The sequence below is a fragment of the Euprymna scolopes genome, chromosome 1 (genome assembly GCF_053919585.1).
Source record: "Euprymna scolopes isolate OS-2025 chromosome 1, ASM5391958v1, whole genome shotgun sequence".
NCBI classification, from domain to species: domain Eukaryota; kingdom Metazoa; phylum Mollusca; class Cephalopoda; order Sepiida; family Sepiolidae; genus Euprymna; species Euprymna scolopes.
Genome location: NC_136482.1, coordinates 2134637 through 2147212, shown reverse-complemented (window position 1 = coordinate 2147212; position 12576 = coordinate 2134637). Strand labels below are relative to the sequence as shown.

Genomic DNA, 12576 nt, shown 5'->3' with positions numbered 1-12576 from the left:
CAAGTACTTTAATGGAATGTGATCTGATGAACGCATAGCTCTTCTATAGACTTCTGGCTCATACCAGCACCAAGAAGGAGTTGTTACTGGAGATGATTACGCTCTCCTGGCGCACAATGAATTTGCTTTGTATGCAGTCGTCAACCGTTTTGCTGATGTAGTTAAAACATTTGCCTTAACGATCAACCTCAAGAAAACAGAAGTACTGTACCAGAAGCCTCCGCACGTGACCTACCATCCTCAAACATCATCATCGATGGAACTGTACTGAGCGCAGTTGAGCGCTTCAAATTGGAAGCGTTATATCCAATGATGCTCTATTCACCAGAGATGTGGAAAAACCGACTAGCGAAGGACATTCCAGAGAATAGTTAGGAGGGCAAGGCCAAAACAAGAACAATAACAGGGCTTTGTCAAAGCGAGGCGCTGCGGATTTTGAGACAAACAGAAGAAAAGCCGCAGAGGACAAACGTAGGAGAAAGCATTATCTTTCCAGGGCTCATCTTCCCAGGATTTTCCATGCCTTGGGTGTCGCAAAGTGTGCATGGCGAGGACCGGTCTGCACAGTCACTAGAGGGTATGCCATCAGGGAAAAATTCCCATTGATCCTCAGATCTGAGGAAGCAGCTAAGAAGAAGAATGGAATGTGAACTGATAAACTCGACACATATTGGTAATCCCGACGTTCAATGGAAACTTGTACAACAACTTGTCAGATCAAGGGAAGTAATTTACATTTTTTCAACAATTGATTTTAAGAAATATTTATTATTTTTCTTATAAAAACAAAAGCAATTTGTTTTCAATTCGAAATGAAGAACATTGTTAAATAAAATCAACTTTTCGACAAAAGAAACAGATAAAAATAATTCTATTTAAGCAATTTATTTAATTAGTGAAATTTAATATCTTTCAATAATCCGCACTGACGATTGAGCCTTCGCTACTACTCCACTTACAGCTGAATTTTTATGAAGTAGGTTATCCTTACTTATCGATTACTTGCAAACAATGCTAATTTGAATTTTGAGAGCTTCAAATCTATAGTTGTTTTTATAGTTGCAGGTTAATATTTTTCAGAGGTAAACGAATGAAGTTTTAATAAAGTTAATACAAAGTTAATTGCGAAGTAGGGCAATATATACTTTTGATTTTTTTTTTTTTTTTTACATAAGTATTAATATTAAGATTACTGACTGAACTTTTGTATAAGTAATATCGCCTTAAGAGGTCTCTAGTTACTGACTGTCCAAAACATGTTCATGAATGTGTAGCGACATATTAATGATCATGTAAAACAAATAAAAAGTATAATTATATATCCGTGTGTGTGTAGGTGTATCAGAATTTTTGTAGGAATTTTTGACACCCCTAACACGAAACTGCAAATAAAATATAAAAAACTCGTAATTTCTCCTTTAAAGGTAGGTTATTTATTTTCTTTATGGATTATACTTCCAAAATAAACTATTAAAGTTGTATAAAAAGTAATAGAACTATTTAAAAAAAAATAGTAATGAAATTAATTGAATGTTACAAGTTCAGTATTTTTCAATTTTTAAACTTTAAAAATCTATCAAAATTTTTCTATTGATTCAATTTTTACGATATTTTCAGGGTCAATGTGAAATTTTATGCTCTTTCCAATAAACCGAATATAATATTTTAGACAAACGTTTTTTTTTAATTCACGCCCCCCCCCCCATTTTCAAATGTCTATTAAAAAGTAAATAATTTATGTACCAAAGTTTTATATATCACAAATTTAAGATAAAAGATCAATAAATAATATATTCAAATTTAAAACAAAAAAAGTAGTGTTTTTTAGAAATTTACCTGTAAAGTCCGAAGTTTAAAACCTTTAAAAAAAAAAAAAAAAAAAAACACGTTATTTTTTTTTTTTTTTTTTTTAATGAAACCTTGGTCCTTGCTCCTTTAATTGAAAAAAAATTAGGGCTTGAATTACATTTTTCGAGGAGTTATAAGCTTTGAAAGATAGCGGGTGGGATTATTCAATATTTTCACGAAGTTTCTGACAGGGTGTGTGTTATCTGTTTTGTTTTGTTTTGTTTTTTAATGAAGTCAAAGTAGTTAAAAAAAAAAAAAAGGCTTCTTTTTTTTTAAATACCATATCGTGGAATTTCATTTTGTTATTAATATTATAAAACTTTCTCAGATTAAATACAGTAGCTAAATTGTTTGTTTAATAGCAATTACAATACCGTAAAAATGTAGTCGAAAAAACAATTTAGCATCCCACATTTTTGAAAAACTGAACGATTCTTAGTAAAATAGAGTTATCTCCCTTAGCACAAAACGATTGCAAAAACGCCCATCGGCGAGTATGACAACTATTTGGAGAGTTAAAAAATGGTTATGCAGGCGGAACAGACAATTTTCGTTTGGAGTTTAAACGGATATATAATACGGGTATAGAGAGGTTGCTATAACGTCTATGAAATATTATAAAATTAATGAGAGAATTGCCCATTTTAATTAATAACACTTTTTCAGAAAAAAAAAACAATAACAAGGGAATTAACTCATACAATTTTCAATGTAAGGGAGATAACAAGATGTCGTCAGTAAATATTTTACTGTTTTATTTATGTACAAAATTGCATTTTTAGCATTTTTATTTGGCTGGTTTTATATTAATACTGACTGTGTTCTACACGAAAGCAATAGTTTTACACTGACACTCATGAAATAAGAAGAAAAGATAGATTACACTAAAAGAACGCATTCCAAGTTATCTCCCTTAGACTGAAAAGTTTACATTTTTGTTTTCTTGTTATTGGGGGGAGGGTGACGAATCCAAAAATATTTCATATTTTTTCGTTTTCATTTTTTTTTTCTTCTTCTTCTTCTTTAAATAGAAGAGCTATGCAGACCTGTTGAAATGAACCTCTTTGCTAGAAAGTAAAAATATTGAATCTGTTTATTCTCTCTCTCTCTCTCTCTCTCTCTCTCTCTCTCTCTCTCTCTCTCTCTCTCTCTCTCTCTCTCTCTAGGGTGGGGGTCATTTTCAAGGCATGTCTGGTTGAATACCACACAGTTCTCCTTTATTCTGATTTTTCTGCTCATTCTCTCAATTTGTCGAGCATTTTTTTGTGGCAAATGGTGTAACAACCGAACGATTCTGTGTCGGATATTCAGTTGTTTTTATGAAAATAATTTATTTTATTTTATTTGGATTTATTTGTTTCATTTTATTTATGTATTTATTTTAACTAAGTTGTCTGTCAGGAAGAGAGGGATAAGGAAAGGGTGTAGTATAGTCTAATGTTATTGATGTGTGTGTGTGTGTGTGTGTGTGTGTGTGTGTGTGTGTGTGTGTGTGTGTGTGTGTGTGTGTGTGGATGCATTGTTCTATATAAAACGGCATAAACTCGTCCTTTTACCTGAACGTCTTCAATATTGAAGACTGCGGGTATTTTTGATAGAATATCACTTGCCAAGTCTTCGATGATTTCGTGTGAAGATTTGCCGGCCCCTAATGTCTGAAAAAAATTTTTTAATCAAAATATTAAACAAAATTCAGATAAATGTGCGTTTACTTATAATCATCATCACCATCATCATCATCATCATCATCATATCGTATTAATCCAAAGATTATATTGTTGGCATTGGTTTCCTTGATACTTTTCTAGTTACAATTACTTATAGAAAGACATCGGGGATTACGAGAGAGACCACGTGACAGTTGCAAACATCCTAAGTGAAAGCGATTTATATGGAACGAATTTGATTTCGAACTTGGAACATCCAGGTCGTCAATCTGTATCGTTAACCACTAAACGACCGTCAACTTCCATCATTTTTAATTATTTATAAATCAGAATGCTGCTAGAATTATTTGGACATGAAGACACAATCTCGGGAAAGTGGGATTTAAAAAGCAAGTGCCTTAGAGTACACGGATTCTTGTCTGCAAAAAATGCCTGGACAGCCCTATGGTATTTCCGACGACGGCACCTCTAGTGGATAGCAATAAACCAACTCCTTCTCAAAGTATGAGAATCCAAAACCCGAGAAAGCGGGCCTCCTAGAACTGCACAAAATACAGAACATAGTACCATACACTTCGCCCAACAGAGAACAAATCATCTAAACAATAGCTTAGACTCTGGTGACTTTGTGTAACAGAGCACGTATGGCGGCTATACTCAAATACCGAGCCGTGTGGAAAAAGAAAAAGACTATAAAAAGGAGCACGTTCGAGAGTATGTTTGAAGGGACAGAGATCAGAGAGGAGCACGATCAAATTTTATTCAGGAAATAAATGTTTATTGTAAAAAAAAGAAGTTGAGTTATTACTTGTCCTATGTTCTTTGCAACATATTCTACTACAACGTGTTGGGTCGCAAGTGTCTACACGTTAACGCATTTGTAAACGTGTGTAACGTTATAGATTCATCTATGGTAACGCTGCATTTGGAGTTGTGGGGAAAAGAATAAACCACCAATAGAATCATCGTTAATAAAGTTTACAATTTTTTCTGCAATCCAACCATATTTGATACAAATGAACTTTAGTCTATGTCTGACTTGTCCACCAAATTTCAGTTATTAATGTCCAACAGTCTTTGTTTTATCTCGTGCAATGATACGCTCATGTGGATACGAGTTTTCGATGATTCTGGCACACGAATTATTTGGATTCTTCAAACAACTGTTCTCATTTTGAGTGAAATTTTTACATAACGTTTCGGTCGATATAACCTCCGACCTTTTCAGGTGTATCTTGTCGAACTTGGGAATCTTTCTGTCAAACTCAGGCACTTGTACAGAATTTCGAAAGAACTCTTTATTCAATTCAAACATTCTTTCGTTCTATCAGCCGTTTTACGTAATTCGCAATTGCATTCTTAGTATCTTTAACATTTAAACTACAGAACGGAATTTAGAATGGAATTTAGAACGGAATTTACTTAATACTTTGTCTGTTACGTTGTTGGTTCTTGTGTGATTACATTAACAGAAACGTTGTGAAAATGACATTGAAGGTGAGAAGTTATCCGAAGAATCCTAGTAATATGATTTATCAAAGCTCATCTAAAAACAAGGCCTAGAGCCATTAGTTGCGTGCTATCGTGTAATGAATGAATGCGTGAATGTAGGATTGACATTAAAGATAAACTAAAATGACCAAAAATAAATGACTTAGAATGACTTTAATGAACTTAAGGATGAATTGAATTACCTTAAGAATGACTTGAATGCTTTAAAAATAACTGGAATCCTTCAAAAACAACTTGAATGATCTGGAGAATGACTTGAATGGCTTTGAGACTGACTGGTTGTAAAGTGGGTGATCATTTTACATTAAATTAATACAGAAAAGTGATCCCCCACTTTATATCACAAAGTTACAAACATAAGTACAGCATGTAGTAAGAACAGATACTACACTTTGGTTTTTGCCAAAAGGCCCAGAATAGGGTATTTATTTGCTCCCCCACCGAGAAAATTAGGCACAAGGCCGATTTTAATGTGAGGAGTGAAGAGGAAATGGGGACCAACTCCCCGAGGAGTAGGGGAGCTGGATAGTGACAATTGGTATGAAGGGTTGCCCCTACATTGACCAAGGTCTTATATGTGGGGTTTCTCCCACATATGGTCTTTGCTTGCAGTATCTGCTGGAACAGATACTACACTTTGATCTTCATATATAATTTATTTCGTGAAAATGAAAATTACAATGAAGATAATTCAATGTAAAATCAAAATAAATTAAAAGTAAAATTCCAATTTACAAAACAAATTTAGGCACAAGGCCCTATAAGATCTGGGAGGGGGAGTGTTGCAAGGTCTTTGTTACTAAAGTAAAAATGGAGTCTTTGGCGACTTTACTCTTGACTGGCAATATTTACCACAATACCTCATTCACTCTGTGGACTCTAAACTAACTAATAGAAGCCCCAGCGTTTTGGCAAGAAAGGATATATATACAATTTCTCTCTCTCTCTCTCTCTCTCTCTCTCTCTCTCTCTCTCTCTCTCTCTCTCTCTCTCTGTGTGTGTGTGTGTGTGTGTGTGTGTGTGTGTGTGTGTGAAAAAAGTTCAATTCATTGGAAAATAAAAAGTTCTTGAATTTGGAAGAGAAACAGTTCGCATTGAGGAGTGGGGAATCTAGAAAAAATAAAATGTCCTAGTGTATTGTTAGTAAGGTCCCTCCCTGAGCTGATCTAGAAAGTTAGATCACCTACTATTTTCCGGGGCACTGAAAACAAGCGGGTGATCCCTAGTGGGGATTGGGAAAAATTCTTATCGGGTGTAGGGAGGAAAAATAAATAATTGTCAAAAACAAAAAAGGGGAAGATGGGGGGGGGTAGGCGGTGACCTTCGAGTAGCGGTTGACCAGGGGGTGATAAAACAAAAAGATAGTGGGGGGGTAGTGGTAGGGTAGTCTCGGAAGGTTCTCTAGTGCCAAAAAACAAACAATCGGGGGACAGGATCTCATTTGTACCACCAGTCAAGAGTCTCTTTACTTTTTATTTGTCTAACCTAGCTGAATGGGCTCTGTAGGACCCAGTACCGCGTATGCCATGTTTATGGTGGTAAGACGGATCTTGGCCAAAAGACCAAGAAAAGCTTAAAAAGCTAAGAACAGCATCTATTAACAACAGACCTTTGATCTGAACCAAAAAGGCCAAGCAAAAAGTGTTACAGACAGACCGATCGACAGACCAACCGACCGACCGACCAACCGACCGACCGACTGACCGACGGAGTGACTTATCGAGTCGCTTGCACGTAACTAAAAATTCAGAAAATCAACGCAAAAGAAAAAGAACAAGAAGAACACCAACACCAACGAAATAATAATAAAACAAGAAGAAAAATCACGTAAAATAAATATAATCCTGGGCAAAGCTGAGAAGGATCAGCTAGTTAACGATATTTATTTTTATATTATGTAGATTTCTGAAGAAGTCCATCGTATTATAATGGAAATGCTGCAAACATAAAAAGCAAGAATAGCTTTACCAATAAATCAATGGATCGGATTTACCTGTCGCGGAAGAGTCATTAAAATTCCTTCAAGTAATTGTCGAGTTTCTCTTTGATCTTTCGAGATGTCGGCGTTTTCATGAAGGCCAAAAACCTTGCAATAAAAAAATAATGATTATATGACTTGACAAATCTGTTGTAAAACAATACAAAGCAAAAGGCAAAACATTCAGTATTAAACATATCATTGTTAAATACCATATTTGTCAGCAATGAAACAGACATAACACAAGCCACGATTCACCCATGCATGGAGTATTGTTGCTACATATAAACTGGCGTATCAACTACTCATATTTCTCTACTGGACCATAAAAAGAATCTCTAATCTGATAGATTCTGTACTGTAAACCGAGATCCAACCTCTTTTCTGTTTTTGTGAGCAAAAATTAGTGAAAAACTTACTTTTGATAATAACTGATAATAATAGTAAAGTAAAGAAAGAATAATTATGTATACAAATTTAATCTTTATGGACAAAGAAGAGGAAGCTTAAACTTAATAACTGATAAACTTCTATAATATAAGTCTCACCTGTCTGATTAAATGTATGTATGTATGTATGTCTCGCCCGACTGCTGGAAAACCGCCTCTGTGGTACCAGTCTTCAAGAATTCTCGTGAAAGAACTGACCCACTAAATTATCACCCCATTAGCCTCCTCCCGCTTTTCGCCAAAATATTTGAGTCCTTAGTTAATCAAGCCCTAGTCCAGTACCTAACAGCTGCTAAACTCCTGACTGACAAACAATATGGATTCAGGCAAGCCCGTTCAACAGCAGATATCTTAACTGTAGTTTCTGAATGTATATACCGTTCATTGGACAAAACAGGGGAGGGTAGAGCAGTAGCCCTTGATATATCTAAGGCTTTTGACAAGGTATGGCACATTGGTCTTCTAAGGAAAATTAGATCATATGGAATCACTGGAAGAATTCATAATGTAATTAAATCCTTCTTAAGTAATAGAAAAATCAAAGTTTTCCTCGACGGTCGTATATCTAAACAATATGACATAAATACGGGAGTGCCTCAGGGGTCTATCCTTGGATCTCTATTATTCCTGATATTCATAAATGACCTCCCTGATAAAATTGTTTAGGAGATGGGTATATTTGCTGATGACACCACTCTCTATAACAGGCATGAGGGGAAAACAAATAATCACATATCTAAGGAAATAGCAGAAACACTAGAGGATGACCTCCAATCCGTAGTGGAATGGGGACAAAAATGGATGGTCACATTCAATGCTGCAAAGACTAAGCTTGTTTCCTTCAATAACTACAAGAAACCTTCTCTACCACCAATAGCAATGGCCAAGAACACATTGCCTGAAAGTACTTCTTTTAAACTCCTTGGCCTAACGTTTACAGGGAATATGAACTGGAATAGATACATTGAGAGCATTGCCAAGGCTGCTGCAAGGAAGGTTGGCTCCCTCTACCGTGCTAGAAAACTACTTACGCCTGACAGTATCCTATACCTCTATAAGGCCACCATTCGCCCATGTATGGAGTACTGTTGTCACATCTGGGCTGGTGCATCTGCTGCTTGTCTCTCGCTCCTGGACAGGGTTCAAAAGAGAGTCGCCAACCTGATAGGTCCTGAACTGTCATCTAGGCTTCAGCCTCTGTCCCATCGACGAGATGTTGCATTCCTCTGCCTGTTCTACAAGTATTTTAATGGTGAATGCTCTGACGAACTGCAAACACTTGTACCTCCCCGACGTAACTACTTCCGACAAACCCGACAAGCTACTAAGTCTCATCCCTTTACAGTAGAGATCCCTAGGTGCAAGAAAGCCTTTTACTCCAATAGTTTCTTACCCAGAACTGCGGGTCTTTGGAACTCCCTTCCGGGATTCTGCTTTCCCAACTGCACTGATATGCAGAAGTTCAAGTGTAATGTTAACAAACATCTTTCTACACATCTCCCTTCATAATGACCCCGCTAATTAAGTCCCTGATAGTAGCCCCCTGCTTCAAAGTGGCACTGTGCCTTGTTTGGGGTGAAAATTGAAAAAAAAAAACACTTTTGACAGAGGCGATGGATTTGGACGAGATTGGTATCATTTGTAAGTTCGATCCTTCAGATGACAAATATCGAAGAATTGGCTAAAAACATTAAATCCATTCATCCTCAATTTTTCACTTTCTACAAGAAGAGGTCGCTTTTTTCGCTGATATTTTCGAAAGTCATCCTCTCTTTTCGATTGACTAGCCTTAATTTAAACCTATTCACTTCTGGTTTGGCGATGGGCGCAACAGCAAACATATCATTTTTTTTTTCACATTCTTTTTCTCTTTCGCAGTACGGGTTCGAGCCTGCCTGCCTACTACCACTTTTTTTTTTTTTTTTGCTCAACACACACCTCTAAACACCTGAGCAACACCGGGAACCCAGGTAAAAAATAAAGGAAATCATCTCGTTGTTGATATTTTGTGAATAAAATAGGACTTTTATTTGTTGGCACAAAGATGCTTTATTTAAACGTCCAGGATATATATATATATATACATATATACATGGCAATTAAGCTACACAGAATATTCCGCGTTTCATGAATCCTAGCATGGATGAAACGCGGAATATTCTGTATAACTTATTTGCCATATATATTTTATAACTTACTACCTAGCTCTACCTATGTATTGAGCACTATTGAAGTAAATACTTAAAGTTTACACATAAATTTATACTTTCGTATATTAATTTATGTGATTAAATGAAGTAGTCATATATATATATATATGTGTGTGCGTGTGTGCGTGTGTGGAGAAAGAGAGAGAGATTCGTTGTTTTTTTAAGTAAAGAATTTCTCGTATATTTTGTATTTATTCATTTTTTTATTTGGGAAATCACCACACAAACCTTGAGACACTGACCCATAGCCTGTGCTAGCTGACCTTTTCATTTAATTTGTTTTAAGTAGAGTTTTGTAAATATAAAATCATTTTTCTAAATTTAATTTTTGTAATTTAAGATTATATTTTTATTTTAGCTTGAGTTTTTTGTTAATATTGTAAGTATTTTTCAGGGTGCACATGTCTTTTCGAAAATGTATTCATTTTTTATCTATTGTTTTGTATAATTTTTTCACATTTTTTCTGACCATTCAATCTTTTATCCCCATCATATTACCCCCCCCTCCTATAAAATATTTTTTCCAATTCTAATCGAAAAAATTTTTCATATGTTGTATTATTTTTCTCGTTTAAAATGAAATTTTTATTTTTTTCTAACACTTTTTGTAACATTTTTTGATTTATTATCAACAGCCTGACAGATCTTGCCTGCTAGCACCTCAGCGATGACGTCATATTTCAGTTCACCGGTCTTAATGATATATATTACAAAGTCTACGGTAAGGAGACGTTAATATCGAATATTTCATTATCGCTAAAAATCAACAACAGAAAAATCGACAACTTTAAAATCGATAAAAATAGCAAATAATATCAGCAGGTGCCCAAACCATAAATGTATACGAACTCAACCATAAAAGTTATGGTTTAAGGTTCAAGCCCTAGTAAAGTCACGCTATGCTGATATGTGTATACATAGAATACTGTTTAAAATGTAAAATAAACATAAGCGATATATATATATATATATATATATATATATATATATATATATATATATATAGTGATTTCCTACTAAGAAGGCTACCCAGCGTTGCCAAGGAGGGGAAGTAGTAGGTACCATCGTTTTTGGTTTGAACCTAGATTTACAGCGTTCATTCGATTTTTCCCCGTTGCGATGAAAACTGTCTTGATTTTTTGTTTCCAGTTAACTTTATATTGTACTCTTCTTTTTTATTCCTATCAAAGGTCAACTGGAGCAGTTAGTTAGCAATTCTCCCTGGAGCCAATCTTAGGGTATTTCTGAGCCAAGCTCTTCTGTAATAGTGACAAGAAGAGTCCGTATAGTCACGAAATAGAGCAGATCAATATCGCACCATAACACTATTGTAATTATTAAAGGAAAGAAGCTTAGTCTTAGCACAATAGAATGTTACTATCCATTTGTGTCTTCATTTCACTACAGACTAGAAGTCTTTCTCTAGGGTTTCTGCCATTGCATTGGATATGTGTTCATTCATTTTCCCCTCATGTCTGTTATACAGCGTGGTGTCGTCAATAAATATACCCATCTTAGAGACAATCCCATCGACGAAATGTTGCATCCCTTTGTCTGTTTTACAAGTATTTTATTGGTAGATGCTCCGACGAACTACAAACCCTTGTGCCCCCTTCGATGTAAATGCCTCCAACAACCTTGACAAGCAGCAAAATCTCACCCCTACACAGTAGAAATCTCTAGATATAATAAAGCTTTTTACTCTAATAATTTCTTCCCTAGGACTGCTAGACTTTAGAATTCTCTCCCGGGTTTCTACTTCCCTGGCTGTACTGACATACAGAAGTTCAAGTGTAAAGGAAACAGATATCTAGTTGCTCAACTCTCTACATAGTACCCCTACAAATTATGTCCCAGATAGCAGCCCCTACATTAAAGTGGCACTGTGCCTTGTTTGGGGTTAAAATGCAATAAAAGAAACACTATTGTAGCAAGAGATTTGCTGTGTGTTTTCATTAAAGATCGCCAGTGAAAATCTTAGAACTTTATTTTACTGTAACTCGACAGTTGATATTTTTTTTTAATTTGAAGTGGAGTTTAAAAAAATTTGAGATTAAAAAGGTGTTCAAAAATGATAACGCAAATGCCGATTCACTTACCTCGGGATGTGGTATGTATGGAAGGGTGCGTATGTAATCGATGTAATGTTCGTATGGCCCGTCGGGTGGGGCAAAGTAGAGGCCACTTTTGGAAAACTTGTAGTCATTATCTTTGATTATCTCTTGGCAATAAAAAATCTTGAGAAGACTTCGGATGAGTCGACGATCGGCTTCGTCTGTAACTCGTCCGCCATAATTGCATTCACCCGTCAAGTAGACGAGGGCCTTTAATGGCGGCTCGTCATAATCGTTAACAAACATCTACAATAAAAACAGATTGTTTGCCAATAAAAGATAACAAAAACGTTAATTATTCCTAAAAAGGAAAACGGAAATTTTTACGTAAGAAAAAAGAACCAGTTCGCACTGACCTCTAATTGTTGTATGGAAACCCGAAGGTCCGATTCGTTGAATTCATATGGAATATTCCATCCAAGCGCCCCGAATTTCCTCCGCTCTTGCACCAATGCGTGGAAGAAACACAGGCCAAAAAGTAATTTTTTAAAGACCTGAAGTGAAATAAACGTCTATATTTATATAGATACTAGCTGGCAGTCTGGCGTTACCCGGTTGTACAATATGCTTAAACATGGTGTTTTAATTCATGCATTATTATAGAATCAATCCTCTATCGATTACTATATATTATGAGGAATGATTTGTCTGGTGGAATAATTCGCAAAATAAATAAATAAATAAATAAAATAATAATAATAATAATAATAATAATAATAATAATAATAATAATAATAATAATAATATCGTTCATCAAATTCCGTCTGTGTTTGTTTACAATATCATGTCAGCTAAAAT

At 35.3% G+C, this 12576-nt stretch overlaps 1 protein-coding gene across 1 annotated transcript in view; it reads right to left on the bottom strand.

Moving 5' to 3' along the window:
- The window catches only part of LOC145244699 (dynein axonemal heavy chain 3-like), a 382877-nt gene that overhangs the window by 20936 nt on the left and 349365 nt on the right, over positions 1-12576 (bottom strand). The window contains exons 74-77 of the mRNA XM_080107154.1: positions 12135-12272; positions 11764-12024; positions 7021-7113; positions 3405-3503 (exon numbers count right to left, since the gene is read on the bottom strand). Of these exons, the coding sequence (XP_079963280.1) occupies positions 3405-3503; positions 7021-7113; positions 11764-12024; positions 12135-12272 (591 nt within the window). The remainder of the gene's footprint in view (positions 1-3404; positions 3504-7020; positions 7114-11763; positions 12025-12134; positions 12273-12576) is intronic.